The sequence below is a fragment of the Podarcis gaigeae genome, assembly GCF_964106915.1.
Source record: "Podarcis gaigeae genome assembly, chromosome: 4".
NCBI lineage: Eukaryota > Metazoa > Chordata > Lepidosauria > Squamata > Lacertidae > Podarcis > Podarcis gaigeae.
Genome location: NC_139677.1, coordinates 102,329,839 through 102,351,169, shown reverse-complemented (window position 1 = coordinate 102,351,169; position 21,331 = coordinate 102,329,839). Strand labels below are relative to the sequence as shown.

The following is a 21,331-nucleotide window of genomic DNA, read 5'->3' as shown; positions in this document are numbered from 1 at the left end:
ATGAAACGGATTTGTAAAAACGTTACATGGAAGAAGAAAAGAAAAAAATACGAGGCACTACACTTCTGTAAAACAAGAAAATCCTTAATAAAAAAAAAGAAAGATTGGAACCGATCCCACACAACTTGACTAGACAGGACACTAGCACTCTCCCGCCCCGGCCCTGCTCCCACGGTGGAGTCTACCTCCTCCTGAATCTGAGTGACTTTATCTGCAAAAAACTTTGCAAAATCATTGCAGGAGATCATGCAGCCCATACTGGGCCCCGATGTAGCAGGTGGTTCCACTAAATTGCAAACCCCCTGAGAAAGTCTCCTGCTGCTGTTTGGAAACCACCCGAACCAGTGGTGCCAACTTGAATAAAATATTGGTGGAGGGCCAGGTAAGGCCCGCCTTGCACAATCAATCACATGATGCATGCACACCATTTGAATGGCAATGCCTATAATGGCAGCAACTTTTTAAAAAAGTAATATTTTGAGCCCGTAGTTCAATTTCCCAGCAGCTCCCCTTGCCCCGGAGAACACTTCTAGCATTCCATCTCCTCTACCTGTGGCATTGTTCAGCAGTGGGGAAAGTGACCTCTTCACAACGGATTTCCATTTGGTATGGCCCTTTCCAGATTTTTCCCTGCCCCTTGTGTTTGTCTTTCATTTGTTTTCTTATATGTGTGTTGCCAGTAGAAGCCACAATTCTGTGGGTACTCTAGGTGGTGCAGAAAGCACCTGGAAGTTCCCTAGAGGTTGAAGTGCCGATCAAACTTCAGTTTTGCACTCTATTAATTCCAGTTAGCAGTACTGGGGGTGTTTCACATTCTGGGGCAGTGCTTTTGGCCAGCAGAGGGTGTCACAAGGCCAGCCTACTTTCCCTTTAAAGCAAACTTGGGTCTCCAGCTTTTTTTGGATTACAACTCCCATCATCCCTAGCTAGCAGAACCAATGGGGAGGGATGATGGAAACTGTAGTCCGGGAGCTGATGGGGACCCAAGTTTGGGAAAGCCTCCTTCAAAGCAACTTTTACATTTTGCCCGCAAAGATGGGACCTGCCCATGTTTGTATCTTCTTGTATTTTGTTTTCCTCATGACCTTTGTGCGTTTATTTTTTTTTAATTTTTTTTAGAGGGCAAATTGAAAGAGAAATTGTATGGCAAGTTGCAGAAGAATAAAAGGTTGTGTTTGAAAAAAACACACCAAAAACTGGGAGGTGGCCTCCTTAAATATTTTATTGGGGGTGGGGCAAAGACCCCTAGGCCTTTAAGAGTAGGTGCCTATTCCCTACACCAACAGGTCTCAGGATGGTTACAAAATAAAAAAACAACAACCCGAAACACCACATATTAAAAGGGAATTAGATGTCAATCAGCCAAAAGCCTGGTTAAAAAGGTGCGGATTTGCCTGGCTCCTAAAGCTGTATAATGGTTTTTCCGACCATTGTATGGATTCTTTGATGGGAAGTAAGATTGGCAATCTGACTGAAGCTCTTTCCACATTCCACACACTGATAGGGTTTCTCCCCTGTATGAATTCTTTGATGGGAAGTGAGATTTTGGCTCTGACTGAAGCTCTTTCCACATTCTACGCACTGATAGGGTTTCTCCCCTGTATGAATTCTGTGATGGGAAGTGAGAGAGGAGCTACATGTGAAGCTCTTTCCACATTCCTCACACTGATAGGGTTTCTCCCCTGTATGAATTCTTTGATGGGAAGTGAGAGAGGAGCTATTTCTGAAGCTCTTTCCACATTCCACGCACTGATAGGGTTTTTCCCCTGTATGAATTCTTTGATGGGAAGTAAGGGAGGAGCTCTTCCTGAAGCTCTTTCCACATTCCACGCACTGATAGGGTTTCTCCCCTGTATGAATTGTTTGATGGAAAGTGAGACTGTGGCTGTGAGTGAAGCTCTTTCCACATTCCACACACTGATAGGGTTTCTCCCCTGTATGAATTCTTTGATGGGAAGTAAGAGAGGAGCTCTTCCTGAAGCTCTTTCCACATTCTACGCACTGATAGGGTTTCTCCCCTGTATGAATTGTTTGATGGAAAGTGAGACTGTGGTTGTGAGTGAAGCTCTTTCCACATTCCACGCACTGATAGGGTTTCTCCCCTGTATGAATTCTTTGATGGGAAGTGAGAGAGGAGCTTTCAGTGAAGCTCTTTCCACATTTGACACACTGATAGGGTTTCTCCCCTGTATGAATTCTCTGATGCTTAGTGAGATTGGAACTCTTCCTGAAGTTCTTTCCACATTCCACACACTGATAGGGTTTCTCCCCTGTATGAATTCTTTGATGGAAAGTGAGAGAGGAGCTCTGACTGAAGCTCTTTCCACATTCCACACACTGATAGGGTTTCTCCCCTGTATGAATTCTTTTATGGGAAATGAGAGAGGAACTATCTGTGAAGCTCTTTCCACATTCCACACACTGATAGGGTTTTTCCCCTGTATGAATTCTTTGATGGGAAGTGAGATGGGAACTCTTCCTGAAGCTCTTTCCACATTCCACACACTGATAGGGTTTCTCCCCTGTATGAATTCTTTGATGGGAAGTGAGATCGGAGCTCTTCCTGAAGCTTTTCCCACATTCCATGCACTGATAGAGTTTCTTTCCAATGAGATTTTGTTGATGGGAAGTGGAATTGGAGCTCTGATTGCAGCTTTCTCCACACTCTAAATTTTTACGTGGCTTCTCCTCCCTGGGGATTTTATCGTGGTCATCTTTGTTCTCAATTTCCAATTCATCAGAATCTGCAATGGAGACAAAAAGGGATTAGAGCCTCAGGAACAAATGGAGAAGAAATGAAGGGAGTTGGGTGTGTGTTCATTACCTGTGTTGTTTGTCATTTTATCAACATATTTATTATTAGATTCTGAAGACTTGTTGAATGTTGTTTTGTCTGATATATAGTAGTGGTCAAAATTGTGGAAGGTTGTAGCTGACACTGAAGTAGGCCTGGGAAGTTCACACCAGCCCAATCCTGGTAGAAAAAAGAATATTTTGAAGAAGATTGTTCAAAGAAAAAACTGTAAGTTACTGTTTATTGTAGGGGTGTTAGGTTCCCAGGTGTTATAGGGGGCGCTGCTGAACTCTGTTAAAATATATGAGGTTGGTCCCATAGAGGTATTTTTTGAATTTCCAGGCAGATATGACGATCCCACAGGGAGCCTTACCAAGAGAGGCCAATATCCCACAATTCTCCTCCATGACGTCCTTATGCAGAGCTCTCTGGTCAGGATCCAGCAATGCCCACTCCTCGTCCGTGAAACAAACAGCGACATCTTCAAAGCACACTGGACCCTAAAAGAAAAAGGGAAATGTCCTCCTCTGAGACAGCAGAAATATGATCTGCTACACAATGCTCTGTTGTTTCCTTCCTAATAATAATAATAATAATAATAATAAATTATTTATACCCCGCCCATCTGGCTGGGTTTCCCCAGCCACTCTGGGCGGCTTCCAATAAAAACTAAAATACAATAATCTCTTAAACATTAAAAGTGTCCCTAAACAGGGCTGCCTTTAGATGTCTTCTAAAAGTTTGGTAGTTATTTTTCTCTTTGACATCTGGTGGGAGGGCATTCCACAGGGCGGGTGCCACTACCGAGGAGGCCCTCTGCCTGGTTCCCTGTAACTTGGCTTCTTGCAGTGAGGGAACCGCCAGAAGGCCCTCAGCACTAGATCTCAGTGTCTGGGCAGAACGATGGAGGTGGAGACGCTCCCTCATGTATACTAGACCGAGGCCATTTAGGGCTTTCAAGGTCAGCAGAAACACTCAGAAATGATCTGAGAGCCAGTGCTCAGAAACGATCTCAGAGCCAGTGTAGGTTTTTCAAGACCGGTGTTATATGGTCTCGGCGGCCGCTCCCAGTCACCAGTCTAGCTGCTGCATTTTGGATTAGTTGTAGTTTCCGGGTCACCTTCAAAGGTAGTCCCACATAGAGTGCATTGCAGTAGTCCAAGCGAGAGATAACTAGAGCATGCACCGCTCTAGAGAGACAGTCTGCAGGCAGGGAGGGTCTCAGCCTGCATACCAGATGGAGCTGATAAACAGCTGCCCTGGACACACAATTGACCTGTGCCCCCATGGACAGCTGCGAGTCCAGAATAACTCCCAGGCTGCGCACCTGGTCCTTCAGGGGCACAGTTACCCCATTCAGGACCAGGGAGTCCCCCACACCACGCCTCCTGTCCCCCCAAAATAGTACTTCTGTCTTGTCAGGATTCAACCTCAATCTGTTAGCCGCCATCCATCCTCCAGCTGGCTCTAGACACTCACACAGAAATTTCACTGCCTTCACTGGTTCCGATTTGAAAGAGAGGTAGAGCTGGGTATCATCTGCATACTGATGAAAACCCAGCCCAATCGCCCTGATGATCTCTCCCAGCGGCTGCATGTAGATGTTGAAAAGCATGGAGGAGAGGACAGAACCCTGAGGCTCCTCACAAGTGAGAGCCCAGGGGTCTGAACACTCACCCCCTCCACCACTTTCTGAACACGGCCCAGGAGGAAGGAGTGGAACCACTGTATGACAGTGCCCTCAGCTCCCAGCCCCTCAAGACGGTCCAGAAGGATGTTATGGTCGATGGTATCAAATGCCGCTGAGAGATCCAGCAGAACTAGGAAACAGCTCTCACCTTTGTCCCTAGCCTGCCGGAGATCATCAACCAGTGCGACCAAGGCAGTTTCAGTCCCATGATGAGGCCTGAACCCCGACTGGAAGGGATGCAAATGGTGCACTTCCTCCAGGCGTGCCTGGAGTTGTTCAGCAACCACTCGCTCAATCACCTTGCACAAGAATGGAAGGTTTGAGACTGGGCGTTAATTGGCCATCGTGGCCGCATCTAAAGATGGTTTTTTAAGAAGCGGTTTAATAACCGCCTCTTTCAGCGGGTCTGGGAAGGCTCCCTCACAGAGAGAAGCATTCACGACCCCTCAAAGCCCATCGCCCAGCCCTTCCCGGCTAGATTTTATAAGCCAGGATGGGCAAGAATCAAGGAGACAGGTGGTTGGTTTCACTCGTCCAAGCAGCCTGTCCACATCCTCGGAGGTAACAGATTGGAACTGATCCCACACAATTGACTAGACAGGACACTAGCACTCTCCCGCCCCGGCCCGGCTCCATGGTGGAGTCTACTTCTTCCTGAATCTGAGCGACTTTATCTGCAAAAAACTTTGCAAAATCATTGCAGGAGATCATGTGGGCCATACTAGGCCCCGATGTAGCAGGTGGTTCCACTAAATTGCGAACCCCCTGAAAAAGTCTCCTGCTGCTGTTTTCTGCAGATGCAATAGAGGCGGAGAAGAAAGTCTTCTTTGCCGTCGCTACCGCCACTTGGTAGGCTCAACATTGAGCTCTAACCCGTGTCCGGTCAGCTTCAGAATGAGTTATCCGTCACCGGCGCTCTAGCTGTCTCAGCGATTGTTTCATTTCCCTCAGATCCGTGGAAAACCACAGGGCTGTCTGGGCTACATGCAGTCGGAGAGGGCGCTTCAGAGCCAAACAGTCAATAGTCCTGGGCCACCAGGGAATCAGCTGAAAGGCCATCAACATGGGATAAAGCATCCCCTACCACTCTCTGGAAACCATTTGGAGCCATTAAGTGGTGGGGGCGGACCATCTGAATCGGTCCCACCTCCCTGCAGAGGGAAAGGGCCGCAGAGAAGTCCAGTTGCGCCAGGAAGTGATCTGACCATGGCACTGCAACCCCCCCTCCCCGCCCACAAGGCCTGGGTTGCTGTGCGTAAGAGAAACCTGGTGGACAAGCAGCGGCAAGGACAGGCCCATCTATTTCATCCAACAAAGTCTCTGTTACACATGCCAGATCAAGTGGATCAGGAGGTCTTGCTGGCAGGGAGGGTGGCTTCTGGCAGAAGGAGAGGGAGGCACCGGTGGCTCCTCCTTCTCCTGACTCACCTCTGCCTCTCGACCTCCCTCCTCCCACTCGCCTCCTTCCTCTTCTGCCTCTGATTCTGCACTGCATTCTGCCACAGAGTCTCCCAGCTCACTAAGCCCTGTAAGCCCTTCAGCTTCTGACACCTCCTCTTCCCAGACTTCTCCCTCTTGCCCCTCTGACTGCTCATCCTTCCTCCACCTCCACTCATTCGGCTCTGAGCCATCTTCCCTTCCTGGTTTCCCAGCTGCTTCCTCCCACCACTCCTCTGTGCCCAACCAGTTCATGACATTGCTCCATCCCTCGGCCTCTGTCCCCACAAGGCAGCTTCCCCTGACCTGATCTGGTTCCACAGCCGCGGCTTCCCTTCTGCCCCCATGAAAAGGTGGATCAGGAGGTCTTGCCGGCATCATTCTGCCACCTGCAAGAGAAAAAAGGTAAGCAGGACGCCAGGAGTGCCTGCTTCTCTCACAGGTGAAATAGGGCATCTCTAACTGCAGATGGGCTTTTGAGAAAGACTTACCTGCTAAGAGCATTTGAATGTTGGTGCCCATTTCATATGTTAGTTGTGCAGAAATACATCTCCCCTCCTCTGGACCCTTCTTCCCAACTGTCTCCCCCCAAAACAAGATGAAAAGAACCCTCAGATGAGTTGGAAAACGAACAGAATGAGACCAAATGGAGAAGAGCCTCCTTCCTCCTTACCCAGTGGCCTCTCTCTGGTGTCCAACGGAGGCCTCTCTGCCTCACAGGAATCCAGGTCCATTTCTGCAAAGAGATCCTTTCCCTGAGAAAGAAATAAGGATTCAAAACAGAGAACGGTGAGAAATGCTAGAAAGAGAATTACAAAGACTTGAAGGGTGTGAGATCTCATTCCATGGATGGGCCATCAGCAGACCATTATGGGGTGTTCTCTGTCCTGTTTGGAGCCCCTTGGGAGTATCCAGAGGAAAGTCTCTCTCACCTGCTTTCTCTCCTCTGCCTGACTCAGGAGGAAACCTTCGGCCAGAGCTACCGCCTGGGAACTGGTCTCCGCTCCACATTCCCTCACCCAGCTCTCCATCTCCAGGGGAAGGACAGCCAGGAACTGCTCCAAGATCACCAGGTCCAGCATCTCAGCTTTCGTGTGTCTTTCCGGCTTCAGCCACTGATGGTCAAGGTGGTAGAGTCGGCTGCAAGCCTCTCGGGGTCCTTTGGCCTCCTGGCAGCAGAACTGCCTCAACTGCTGGCTCTGCACCTCTGAGCGGAGGGTGTCCTCCTCACCCAGGATCTTCTGCACAGAGTTTTCCCAGAATCGCCCACTGCTCCCAGTTTGGCTGGCATGGTCTCTTCCTGCTTTGGGGCCAGCTGTGTCTTGCTCATCCATCTGTGTTCTCAGGAAGCCTCTGAGAGATCGGAAGGAACCCTGTGGTCTTCTGCCAAGTTCTGCCCGTCTTAATGAGAAGCTGTAGCAAATCCTACAAAGCAAATACATTGTTCTGTTACAGAATTTGTAGGACGGGGGGGGGGGGAATGGTTCCCATGAGTCTTGCTGGGAACCAGGGCTGGACTGTACTGCATCCCAGACCATGAGCTATCTTTTTTAAAAGAAAGAGGAAGAGGAGAAGAAATAAGTCTCTAGCCTTCAAGCAATGCAAAATTTGGAGGCAACTGAACGGATTTCTGTGAGATTAATCATCCTGGTTTCTGCTGCCTTCCAGTCAATGCATGAAGTCAGAACCGAATGGCAAGGGAGTCATTTGTATCTTGTGAAAAATGGATGCTTGGTTCTAGTGGGGGTCCTCACCCGGGGTCCTCAGGAGTTGCTCCCCCCACCTCCACTCCCTGCTTTTGTCTCCTTTTCTGCACTCTCTGCCGCTGTCCAGACAGATTCCTGGGGTGAGGTCTCTTTTTCTCTCTTCTGAGGGCCAGGAATGTATCTGGCCAATCCCCTGAGGGCCAAGTGGGCGGGGTCAAAGACATCTGCCTTGATTTTTTTATTTATTATTATTCTATTAGATAGCTTAAAACAAACTGGTTTCCAATGCAGCAGCCAGACCATGGCCTGGGATCCCTCTCTTTATTCATGGCCTCTCTTTCCTACTATTCCTTCCTTTCTCCCCGTGGGTTTTTTTTTGGGGGGGGGGGCTAGTCCACCTCCTCTTCCAGCTTTGGAAAACCATTTGCACATGTTTCCTCCGTTGTGCAATGAGGCTGAGCGATGTCACACAGAGGTAAAGTCCCAGGGACTCCCTTGTTTTAAAAAGGGAGATTTTGTGGGAGTCAGGGATCCTCTGATCTGCAGGAAGGAGAGCGTGGCAGACCTGGCCCCTCCCTGGCAGGACCCTCTCCTCCTCCCTGACTTGGGGTCCCCCCCACATGAGCAGATCCGGGCCCCCAGGCACCCGCCCCTGCTGCAGCCCTGGGACCCCCACCGTCTCCCCACTGCACCCTTTGGGGGGAGAGAGAGGAGACTCGCCCATAGCTGGCAACCTTCCCTTTTTTTGCGGGAAATTCCCTTATTGCAGCGCCGTTTCCCGCTGCTTCCTGCTGCTATCCCGGATTGGTAGATACGTGAGGCTGCTGATCCCTTATTTTCACATCTGAAAGTTGACAGCTATGGACTCACCAGATCCCAGGAGGGGGCTGCGATTCGGCCCTTGCAGGAGAGACACCAAAGTAACACCCCCCCCCTTCCTTGAAGGAAAGGACTGGGAAGGGAGGGGCCTTGGCTCTGGAGGACCAGCCCCTTGCTTCCTGGCCTCTCTAGGAAGGCAGCTCACTTCCCTTTAACCCTTGCCAAGCCGGGTCCCTCCAGCTCAGCCCTCTCTCGCTTGGCAGAACCTCTGATTTCTATTATTTTTTATGGATTTAGGGGGGCAGCTGCCCCCCTGGCTACGCCCATGCCCAGATATCCTTTTAGGGGTGAGGCTCTTGGCTGGACTCTGATCATCTCCCTCCCTTGGCCAGAAACCAGAGAAAGAGCCTGCAGGGGAAAGGGCTTTGCAGGAGGCAAGGAAGCACCTCCTAGAATTCCGGAGTGGAGAGATAGGAGGGGATCCCAGGGTCATCTAGTCCAACCCGAAGCAAGAGGGGTCTAGTTCCCTAAACAGGCAGCCCTGTTTAGGGAAGAATGTTTAATAGGTTATTGTTTTTTAGTGTTTTATTGGAAGCCACCCAGAGTGGCTGGGGAAACCCAGCCAGATGGGTGGGGTATAAATAAGAAATTATTATTATTATTATTATTATTATTATTATTATTATTATTACTATTACAACCCCCAGCAATGCAGGAATCTCTGCTAAAGCATCCATGGCAGATGGCCGTCCGGTCTCTGCTTAGAAACCTCCAAGGAAGGAGAGTCCACCACCTCCCAAGGGAGACCTTTCCCCTGCCCAACTGCTCTTAGATGTCCCTCAAGGCAGGGGGTCCTGAGTTCTAGCCCTGCTGAAACATTCGCACTGGCGGCCAAGGAGGAACCAAGCGAAGTTCAAAATAAATAAATCCTATTCTCATCAGAAATGAGTAATACTTTCTTATGCATGCTTGTGCACACATCAAAAATATGCTATTTCCCTTTCCATAAATGCTTAATTGCTAATTCAATGGACTGAAAATGGATGGTTGTTGTTATTATGTTTAGGGAAGCTTTTAATATTTGATGGACTATTGTATTTTAATATTTTGTTGGAAAGCTGCCCAGAGTGGCTGGGAAACCCAGCCAGATGGGTGGGGTATAAATTATTGTTATTATTATTATTATTATTACTACTACTACTACTACTACTACTATTGACCAGGTGAGTGTTCTCCTTTCAAAAGAGGCAGGTGGAATCTCCACAGTTGCTAATAGCATAGCGTTGAAAGACTAGTGAAATATGGGGAGCCCTAGAGCATCTGCTTGGCATGCAGAATGTCCCAGGGTCAACCCCTGACATCTCCTGCAAGGGCTGGACGAAATCCCTGCCTGAAACTCTGGGGAGCTGCCAGTCAGTGTAGACCAGGGGTCCTCAAACTATGTCCCATGGGCCGAATCCAGCCCGTCAGGGTCGTGAATCTGGCCTGCACGGTCATTTCAGAACCCACCAAGTGTCCGAGGCTGAAAGCATCTCACCATCCACTCAGTCCTTGCGTCACACTGAGGTAAACACCACAGGCGTGGTGGCGGCTCTACCAATGAAAGGCCAGGTGTTTTCACTTGGGAACGGGGAAGTGTTGTCTTTTGGCTCGAAGAGTGAAGTGCAGGTTGGTGGAGGAAGGCAGACATGGGTCGGTTTCATTACGTAGATGTTTATTTTAAAGGTGGGAGAAGAAAGTACAGTATAGTCCTATTTCTGTGCGTGGAGCAGCGGTCTTTCCACTCATGTGGTTTACATGCTCTGAAAGTTGGGATCTGTTTTGAGATTTAAATTTTAAAAGGGTGGAGTGGAACTGGATATTGACCATCTTCTTAGCCTGGGGCAGGGGTCAGCAACCTGTTTCAGCCATGGGCCGGCCCACCTTCCCGCAGACCATTTGGGGGGCCAGACTATATTTTTTGGGGGGCTGAACGAATTCCTATGCCCCACAAATAACCCAGAGAGGCATTTTAAATAAAAGGGCACATTCTACTCATGTAAAAACACGCTGATTCCCGAATTGTCCGCGGGCCGGATTGAGAAGACGATTGGGCCACATCTGGCCCCCAGGCCTTAGTTTGCCTACCCCTGGCCTGGGGAGCCACATTCTGTTTGAAGGAGGTCAGGATTTGCCCCCAAGGCCTGGGGAGTCCCTCCTCCCCTGCAGTAGGAACTTGGAATCAGGAGAAAACTCTTGGAATAGCCTTGCCAGGTGCTCAGGGAGGGACTCACCTGTCCCCATGTCCTTCTCTTTGCAGATGTGCTGTTTTTGCACATCCCTCCCCCAGAGGTGAGTATTGGAGAGAACCAGAGCAGGGACTCAGACCTGCCCTCCTTGCCCCCCCCCCAATCTGCCCTCTCGGAGGTGGAGACGCCCTCCCTTCGTGAGGAACTGACAGCCTGACTTTTGCCTTTCATCTGCTGGAGGGAGATCAGCTGTACCTGCCGGAGGTGATTCAGAACTGCCAGGCAGCTCAGCTCAGGGGGCTCCGAACCCTGAAGTGCTCCAAGCAGGAGACGGCCAAAGCCATCCTGGTGAGTGATGGGTGGTGTGAGGGACCCCCATGAGGAAGTGGGGAGGGAGGGGCTTTGGAGAAGGGGTTGTCCGTCTGCCAGAGGAGGAGGATCCTACTGGCCCAGGTTCACATATCCTGCTTGAAAGGGGAATAATCTTAGGGACTTCCTGTGAAAATCTGGGTCAGGAATGCTGTTCCCGGAATTGACAAACACACAAGACGTAACCGGCTGTGCATTCACATAAACAATACTCTTCTATACATTCTTATCACAATATCAAAGGTTTATCTTGCACATAAACAGCACATAAAGTGCAATAATATAGACGGAAGTCCCCAATAAATCAGTTCATTCGAAAGACCAAATGTCTGCTAGTTTCTGTTCCACATACGTTCATAAAGTCCAAATTGGAGCCTATTACAGTTCCACAGTGTTGACAAGGATTTCCGGAATAATGCCTTGTTTCGCTCTCATGGGCTTCATTCCTTGTACATATTCTAAGTAATATAAATGACCATAATGCCACAATTCAACATATTTTAACAAATTAACAAACATGTGTATGGATCAAGTTTGCTTTACATTTGTTGTTTTAAAGGGGTCACTTTAAGAAGAAAACCTTGCAGCTGCAGATTGCTGTCACCTGTAGCTAAAATCAATGCTGCGCCTGTCTATATACATTGTAAGACTTGTTGTTCACTGCAGAAACCACTGTGTTATAAGTTCCATTATCTGGATACTTCATATATGGTATGTACTTTTATAGCACAATTGTTTTTATAATTTTAATTTGTTAAATGATCTAGTGGTCGATCCACCACTCTGGTCACTGCTCCCTGAGAAAAGCTCAAGAACTCTGGGCAAAGACAATGGGTAGATCACTGGCAGGATTGTTCTTACTGGGAGTAGATCTCAGTCTCTTGGAAGTTCTGGCATTGTGGCTAGTTCAAGGTACTAGCACAACTTTATTTTTATTTTTTTAAAAAACATATTTATTGAAATTTTCAAGAAATACAGAAAAAGAAAAGAAAAGAGCGAACAAAGAAAAAAAAGAAGAAAAAATAATTAAAAAAAATATTCACCTTTTAAGCCTTATTTTCAATGACATATTTCCATGACTTCCCCACACCTCCCCTTCTTGTATTCCAATTCCATTTATTTGATTCAACAAGTTCTTATCCCCAATTTTTGACCTTATTATATTTAGTTCATTATTATATTTAGTTCATTTTATATAACCAATTCTACCTTATAGTCCTCAGTCTTCTACCTTATAGTCCTCAGTCTTAATCGACCACTGTTCTCTTCCACGATTTCCCCATTTTTGTACTCATAACAAAAGAAAATAAAAAGAAGAATAAATCAAAATAGTTATACACCCTTTGGATTCCCAAACTCCCCCCCTTTCCCGGTTTCAATCCCCAATATTTATCAGTCTATCTGCTCTCAGCCTGGAGACCTTACATCCGAGGCTCTCAATTCTCTCTCAGTTCCTCTTTGCCCGTTTTTCTGGTAGTCCTTTATGTAAAACCTCAAATCTCGGAGAAGCCCTGTCTCGATAATGTCCATTTTTCTTCCAGCCAGACCTCTATATTCATAAGTGGAGCTCAAATCTTGTTTCTTAATCCTTTTGAGTCTAAATGTCCCAAAAGCTCCAGCTTCCTTCTTGATCAAATTTGTAATCCATAGGTCTTCAGGTCTCCACATAGGGAGGTCTCTCCATTCTTCATTTTCCAATTCAAGCCAAATTTTCATCATCCAGTTCTTATTTTCCTTTATCTCCTTCCTGCCAGGCCTCTGGCCTTCCTTAACCTTCTGCAGCATTGTAGTTCCTCCTTCATTTCCCTCCAGATCATCATATATCTCTTTTTCCACTTTCTCAGATTTATCAAATTTCTTTTCCTGCTCAGCTGCAAGACTTTTATTTCCGCTACAAGGGCTTTTTGTTCAGCAACAAAGACTTGAGTCAAGTCCCTTCCAGTTTCAGTAAAATTATTTACTGTTTCATTCAGTGTAATTACCCTTGTAGCCAAAATATCACTCTGTTCTTGAAGCTTTCCCAGGAGATAAAAAGTCCTGTTCAGCTCAATGAGTATTTTTCCACTTGCAGCCATTCTTTCAGTGTCCCAAAACCCCCTCTAGAGGGATTATGGTTACTTACTATCCATCTAATTCCAGTCCCAAAGTCAAAATAACTTGTTTCTCTTTGTTTTCAACAGTTTATAACCAAATTGTAACAAATCCAACCGGCAAAGGCAGCAGAAACAATGTTTCTTTTTATTCCCCAACTTTGACAGTTTATTTTGACAGCTGTCAAAGTCCTCTGTATCTTTTCAACAGGCTCTCTCGCGGATCACTCCCGGGTCCCGGGGGGTTACACTTCAGCTCTCAAAATCAACTCTTATCCTCCAGCAGCATTACTTGTACTGTCCAATCGTGAAATTAATTACTTTTATCCAGTAAAGAAGATATTCTCTCAACCTTAGTTATTTAGTCCTTGCTTTAAGTTGTTTACAAGGCGGGGAGACGGACTTCCTTTTTGCATCTTCCCCGATCGTGCCAAATTCAAAAAGAAGATTTCTCTTTTAAGTCCAATTTCCGTATTACTCACGGGTTGTTGCTTTTAATCCAGATGTTCAAAGGAAAAAGTCAGCGCTCTCCGTCCATGGCATGCGGCTTCACTCAGCAGGGGAAGCAGAGGACTCTCAGCACCACGCCGCTCCCCGGCCCCGTTCCGCAGCCTTTAAAAAGGCTCCTTCGCGGGTCGGGGGGCGCAAATGGTGCCCACCGAGTCATCAAGTCCCCAGGCTTCTGCGCCTGTGGTTTTTTAGGGTCCCCGCATTGCCACCGTGGCAGGACCCGACCCCTGCTGAGCAGATTCCCTCCGGAGATCGGAGGGAATCCGCATTAGGCGATGGCGCTAACCCGGAAGTCCGGTACTAGCACAACTTTAATTGCCATTCATCTTTTGTTGATATTACCGTATTTTTCGCTCTATAACACGCACCTGACCATAACACGCACATCGTTTTTAGAGGAGGAAAACAAGGGAAAAAACATTCTGAATGAAACAGTGGATGTATCATTTTTGTGCTTCATGCTGTGGCCACAGACATGTGATCTGATGGTGAATTTGGGCTGACCCAATGCAAAAATCCTGAGAATCCCTGTGCATCCATGGTTTGTAACCACGTTTTTGCACCATTGCAGCCCCAGGCAACAGTGGGTGCGTGATTTTTGGGGGACAGGCTGTAGCCATGGACATGCTATGTGCTCTGATGGTGAATTTGGGCTGACCCAATGCAAAGATCCTGAGGATCCATGTGGATCCATGGTTTGTAACCACGTTTTTGCACCATTGCAGCCCCAGGCAACAGTGGGTATGTGATTTGGGGGGGGGCAGGCTGTAGCCATGGACATGCTATGTGATCTGATGGTGAATTTGGGGTGACCCAATGCCAAAATCCTGAGAATTCCTGTGGATCCATGCTTTGTAACCACATTTTTGCACCATTGCAGCCCCAGGCAACAGTAGGTGCGTGATTTTTTTGGTGCAGGCTGTAGCCATGGACATGCTATGTGATCTGATGGTGAATTTGGGGTGACCCAATGCAAAGATCCTGAGGATCCATGCTTTGTAACCACATTTTAAGTGGGGAGGGAAGGAAAAACAAAGAAGGGACATTAGAGGGGTGTGCAGAGAAGCAGCTGGCTAAGAATGCAGGAGAGGGATTTAACGGGAGGGAGGAAAGAAAGGCAAAAGTTTCCCCCCACCCAAGCCAGCCATCTCTCTCTCTCTCTCTCTCTCTCTCTCTCTCTCCCTACCTCCCTCCCTCCTCCTCTCTCTCTCCTTCCCCCCCTCTCTCTCTCCCTCCCCCTCCCCCCTCTCTCTCTCCCTTCCCCCATCTCTCTCCCTCTCCCCCAGCAGCAACGGAGCTTGCCTGGAGGGGAGGGGCTTTCCCTGCTCTTTGTTCCGTTTCAGCAAACACAGCAACGAAACAGAGGCGGGTGGGCAGTAAGACCCTGAGGCAGAATGCAGGAAAGCAGCCGCTTCCTCTTTTCAGGTTTCGCTTCTCCGTGCAGCGTGCAGCGCCGCGATTTGATTTTTGCATGATTTTTCGGCTCCAGGGACCACACATTCGCTCTATAACACGCACAGACATTTCCCCTTCCTTTTTAGAAGAAAAAATCTGCGTGTTATAGAAGGAAAAATACGGTAACTCATTTTCCAGTATTTTGCTATTAAGATCCTAGCTGCTATTGTCGTGTAAAGAAACACTCTTTTATTTTCATTTAGTATGCTTATTGTAAGAATATAAAATAGGAAAGCTTTGGTTTTCTTTAAAATAAATAGCATTTATTTTATTTTATTTTATTTTATTTTCCCTTTGGGTACATGTCCAGCACATGTGGAATAAGGTTCCCTCATTTTGTCTGCATCTCCAACATTTATTGCTGATATTTATTTATTTTGACTGATTTGGATGGGGTCAGGTACCATCTAAAAATCAGATAGCATGTGGTGAATTTTAAGTCTTTTTTCATAATTTCCCCCATTTTTCATCTTCATTGGATAGCCACAATCGTGTGCCCATTTCACCATCACCTCCTTCACCTCCTAGTCCTTAAGGTTCCAGTCCAGTAACAATCTGTGTGGTACTGATAATATCTTTGTATTATTTAATAATATTATTTAAAAAACAACAACAACCCACTGTTGTTCTGTCAAGTCCATTTATTTTTTGTATGGACAAAATTGTTTAGCTGGTAATCTATCTTTTTTACTTTTGTTTTTCCTTTTATATTTTTCTTTTTTGTATTTTTAGCATATAATAACAGTCGCAATTATATGGAAATGTGATAATAATATTGAAATGAATAAAATGCTTAACTCGCCAAGATTTTTATTGTTTGCGGCTTCCCAAGAAAACTCAAGGAGATTCTCCCCTTTTTGGCTTTTACCTCTTACCTTTATAACTGTGTCTTTACGTCCCAAAAGTCCTGCCCCACCCTCCCGCTTACAGGATATCCCTTCTACAGATGTCAACGCAGACCCAACGATGGAAAACCCTCAGCCCAATTCCTCGTCACCACAAGACTATTTATTACCTGCAGCAACAACAACAAAAGACACCAGAGTGGCCCCAGCTATCTCTTTCCAAAGGATATAGACTGACAGGGAGGGGGCTGACAAAGGGGGGAAAGTTGAATTGCAAGCACATTCTCTTACCTCTTAAACCTCAAGACTTGGTGCCCCAGGATTGAAAAGATATGTAAAAGATCACGATTGCCTCAAGATATGCAACTGAGATTTCATTAGTATGTTGTGTGTTATTATGTAGGAATGCTGTGTCTGACAGTATGTTATTTCCACAAAGGGGGGATTCAATTTTTGTGTATAATTGTTTTTTTGTTCAATGTATAGTGTCTTATTGCCTACACCCCAATGGAGGATTCTCATGCATTTTAAGCTTTCTAAAAGATCAGACTATTGCGGAGTCCAGTATTGAGATTAGATCAATTTATGACCACATTTCCTTGTTCCACCTGGCACTCTGCAGTGTGCCAACCTTCTCTATCCATTTTTAAATGGTTTCAAATTCACTTCGCCAAGACAAAGCTTCAGGAGCCATTAAACAGCAGATACATGAAGGTGTATATGCTTTGACTTAGCAGGAATGGTCCCTTATAGAGTTAAAATGACTAATTTCAACAACTGCCCTTTTTAGAATGGTTTTTCACAGACATAAAAGACAGAGTCGGTTTTGTCCTCCCAGACTTTAAATTATATTATGAAGCTGCATGCCTGATATGGATTAGGGACTGGGTGAAATTGGAAAAGCAAGAAGCATTAGAATTGGAAGGACATGACAATAGATTTGGCTGGCACGCATACTTATGGCATGGGAAAGGGAAGGTACATAAAAGTTTTTATAACCATAGAATTTTGAAATCACTAATGAGTGCATCGGAGAGATACAAAGATTTGTTAGAACAGCAACCCCCTTGGTGGCTTTCACCACATGAAGCTTTACTGCTCAAACCATTTGGAAAGAAAGGAAAGTGGCTTACCTATGCTGACTTGTTAATGGATCAAGAAGGAAAATGGAAATGAAGAGATTACGAGGAAATAAAAGACCATTTTCAGAGTTGGTTACGAGAAGACAATAAGAAATGATTTCGCTACACAACATCTAGATTTCAAAAGGAAGTCATAGAAGGGAAAGGGAAGTTGCTGAAAGGTGCATATAGTATTCTGCTAGAAGGGGAAACAAAAGATGAAGAGGTGAAATCAGCCATGATTAAATGGGCACAAGATATAGGTCATAATATAATGTGGGAAGGGAGGTTTTCTTTCTGGGGGGAAGGGAAAATGGGGGGAATGAGGATGATGTGTTTTTTATAAATTGCTGTTGAAATTCCTAATAAAAAATATTCAAAAAAAGAGTTGAGAACCATGGGGCTATATAAATTCTAATTGGAATCAGTTTGAATTGGGCAAGTGTATCCAGGCTGCAATTTTTTTGGTCCCTTAGGAACTGTGGGGTTAGGCTCTGCGATCCAGAGCCTGTGGAGTCCGATACTCTTACGCTGCGACTCAGCTTCCTGAACTTGTAGCAGAGAAACACAGCTTTGTGCTTGTGTGTGTAAGCATGCAGAGAACAGCATCTATACACAGCCACTTTCTAATCTAAGCAGCTTTATTTATGTACAGAAGCAAAAATAAATCATCCGTTCTGGGAGCGGCAGATATCGCTACTCCTTTCGTCTTGGTCAGGAAACGAAAGCAGAAAGACAAATAAGAGATCCCGGATGTAGGGATCTCCACCCCTCAGTGGGCACAACACAAGACTCTGAGCTGTTTTAACCCTGTAAGCTCTGATTCTCACACACCCCTCTTGTCCTGCACTGCTGGGGCTCGTAAGCATCAACACTTACCCCCAAAACAACCCTGCACAGAATTCACTGTGCCTCTGGAAACTCAAAGGTTTAGTAAACCCATCTACCAGATTCTGCTGGCTTGGACAGTACTTCAGCATCACCAAGCCTGACTGGACATTCCGACACACATTTTGGAAACGTATGTCCAAATGTTTGGTTCTGGCCTTAAACTGCCCAGACTCTACCAACTTCAGACAGGGTTGATTATCCTCCCAAACAGTGACGGGCAAACAACAATCACCGCAGATTTCTTGGACCAAACCCGTGTAAAACTCTAGTTCTCTGCAAAGCTCTGACAATGCACTGATTTCAGCTTCAGTAGAGGAAAGCGCAATGAGACTCTGCTTTTACGACTTCCACCCAACTAGAGTGTCCCCAAACTTTATTCCCATCCCAGGCACAGACTTCCTGTCTTCCAGATTCGCCCAGTCGCTATCAGTCTAGCACGTAAGCTTGGTTTCACCCTTAGCCAACAGTTTGAGACAGAAATCTTTGGTATCCTGCAGGTAACCCAGCATCCTCTTGATACCATTCCAGGCACTCACACTTGGCCTTGTAGCTTCCCTGCTGAGCAGATTGGTAGCAAATGCTACCGTATGTCTGGTCTGCTCCACTGGGAGAGATACAGCAAACTACCCAGAGCTGACTGAAAGATCTCAGTGTTTTCAAACTTGGCACATTCCCCTAGCTGACTGTCTTTCACGTAGCATGTCTCCATGGGTGTACTGACCCCTGCACATTCAGACATTCTGAACTTCTCAAGCAACTGCTCAATCTGGCCTTTCTGACTGAGCAAGAAGCTTCCGTCCTGGGACCTATCTATCTGGACGCCTAGGTAAACTTTCACTGCATCTAGGTTTTTGAGTTGGAAATGTTTTCCAAGCTCTGTGGCAAACCCTTGAACCTCTTTCCCTGTCTTTGCCACATAGATTGTATCATCCACAAAAATCAAGACCACCTCTTGTGACTCTCCTGACCCTTTCAGGTACAGGCAGCTATCAGCAAGACTCCTCTTGAAACCCATGCTCTCTAAGGCTTCATTCAGACACAAGTTCCAGTTCCTGGCCGATTGCTTCAGACCATAAATGGACTTATGAAGCTTCCACACTGCATCTGGCCTATTGCTCTCAAGCCCTGGAGGAGGATGCATGTACAGATCCTCCTGGAGGTCTGAGTTCAAATAGGCTACATCCACATCAAAGTGATGCACCTGATGACCTCTCTGTGCAGCAATGGCTAAGAGCATGCACAGACTTTTACTTCTGGAAGTAGGAGCATACACCTCAGTGTAAGGCAGCAGTTCCACTCCATTGAGTTCATTTCCTTCTGCATCGCCTCTTGCCACTTCCTGGCTTCCTCTTCAGGCAACTTCTGAACTTCCTCAATACTCTCTGCTTCACACTGAGCCACACCAATCCACACGCTAGTGACCTCAAACCTTTCAGGTGGTTTTCCTTTAGTAGTGTGAGCTGAACACCTCAGCACAACCTCAGGTACCCCCTCTGACCCACTAGGGCCAACTAGTGTGTCCTTGCTCTCCCCTCTGACTTACTGCGCATTCTGGATTTCTCAAATGGACTCCTGCTGACTAGTATCCTAGACTGATTGCCTTCTAGATAGGCAAATCTCCACCACTTGGTCCCTGGCTCATACCCACAAAGGATCATTCTCTGGGACCTAGGGTCACCCTTTCTGTGTTTGGCACAAGGACCCAAGCCTCACATCCAAACACACGGAAGAAATGCACCTTGGGCTTAGAATAGAATCATAGAATCATAGAGTTGGAAGAGACCACAAGGGCCATCGAGTCCAACCCCCTGCCAAGCAGGAAACACCATCAGAGCACTCCTGACATATGGTTGTCAAGCCTCTGCTTAAAGACCTCCAAAGAAGGAGACTCCACCACACTCCTTGGCAGCAAATTCCACTGTCGAACAGCTCTTACTGTCAGGAAGTTCTTCCTAATGTTTAGCTGGAATCTTCTTTCCTGCAGTTTGGATCCATTGCTCCGTGTCCGCTTCTCTGGAGCAGCAGAAAACAACCTTTCTCCCTCCTCTATGTGACATCATTTTATATATTTGAACATGGCTATCATATCACCCCTTAACCTCCTCTTCTCCAGGCTAAACATGCCCAGCTTCTTGCTGTGCAGCAGAAAATAGGGTGTGTCCCCTACTACAGAACTGTAAGAACGGTTCAGAGTGAACGATGTGGATTTCCACACTTCCACCCAAAACCGCTGGGGCAACCCTGTGTCAAAGAGCATGGCTTTGGTTGCCTCCTGCAGCATTCTCTACCTGCATTCTGCAACTCCATTCTCCTGAGGAGAATTTGCTACAGTCAACCTGTGGTGTATGCCTTTCTGGCAGAAGTTCTGCAATGCAGACCTGGTGAACTCTCCAGTTGTCGCTGAACCTAACATGGACAAGAGAGGAAACAGAAAGCAAACAGCACTTCATCTCTGGAACGACATAGGCCTCAATCTCCACCTGTAAAAAAAAAAACAATAAACAGAGCCAGACATAGCACTTGGAACCATCTGCAAGAGTTACACTTCTTCCAGTTTTCACAGCCTTGCAGTTACACAAAAAACCACTAGATAGCGATGACATGAGGGGGTGACTGGCCCCACTGACAATCACCCAGCTCAGCACGTGGCCCTGGTTGCAGTTTTTCACTGTTGCCATACCAGCAGCCAAATGATACTGTGACGACATGTCTCTGCCAGTTTCCTTGAGACCTTTTGAGGCTTCCCACACTTGGCAGCTCCTGTTATCTGGTTGCCAAAGAAAACGGCCTTGGAGACATCCTGTGGCTCCACTGGACAATTCCAGACCAGGTGGAATTCAGAGCTGCACCGGAAACGCATCGGGAAGAAAAAGCTTTCAGTCTCTTCACTTCTCCCTTCTCCCTTCACCCCCACTCTTGGGTGCAGCACAGCCTGGGCCTGCTCACCCTCCAGCTTTCTGCCTGTAATGCCTATAATGGCAGCAACTTTTTAAAAAAGTAATATTTTGAGCTCGTAGTTCAATTTCCCAGCAGCTCCCCTTGCCCGGGAGAACACTTCTAGCATTCCATCTCCTCTACCTGTGGCATTGTTCAGCAGTGGGGAAAGTGACCTCTTCACACCGGATGTCCATTTGGTATGGCCCTTTCCAGGTTTTTGCCTGCTCATTGTTTTTGTCTTTCATTTGTTCTATGTGTGTTGCCAGTAGAAGCCACAATTCTGTGAGTACTCTAGGTAGTGCAGAAGGTTGGCAGCTATTCCCTACACCCACAGGTCTCAGGATGGTTACAACATAAAAAAACAAAATAAAAACTCAAAACACCACATTTTAAAAGGGCATTAAATGTCAATCAGCCAAAGGCCTGGTTTAAAAAGAGT

The 21,331-nt window shown here is 46.6% G+C and overlaps 1 protein-coding gene and 1 long non-coding RNA gene across 2 annotated transcripts; one reads left to right on the top strand and one right to left on the bottom strand.

Annotated features, from left to right (window-relative positions):
* Nucleotides 1-330: 330 nt before the first annotated feature.
* On the top strand, nt 331-21,264 carry LOC310843854. The gene is made up of 2 exons (XR_014563702.1): nt 331-1,259; nt 21,200-21,264. It is a non-coding gene; the product is annotated as an uncharacterized lncRNA (long non-coding RNA).
* LOC310843358 (uncharacterized protein) lies at nt 1,205-8,555 on the bottom strand. Its single transcript, XM_083736623.1, has 7 exons — nt 8,498-8,555; nt 6,854-7,346; nt 6,595-6,676; nt 6,228-6,310; nt 3,168-3,294; nt 2,825-2,974; nt 1,205-2,744 (listed from the first exon to the last, which is right to left on the bottom strand). Exons 2-7 carry the CDS (start codon nt 7,253-7,255, stop codon nt 1,402-1,404), a joined length of 2,187 nt encoding a protein of 728 aa, XP_083592749.1. The 5' UTR covers nt 7,256-7,346; nt 8,498-8,555; the 3' UTR covers nt 1,205-1,401.
* Nucleotides 21,265-21,331: the final 67 nt, after the last annotated feature.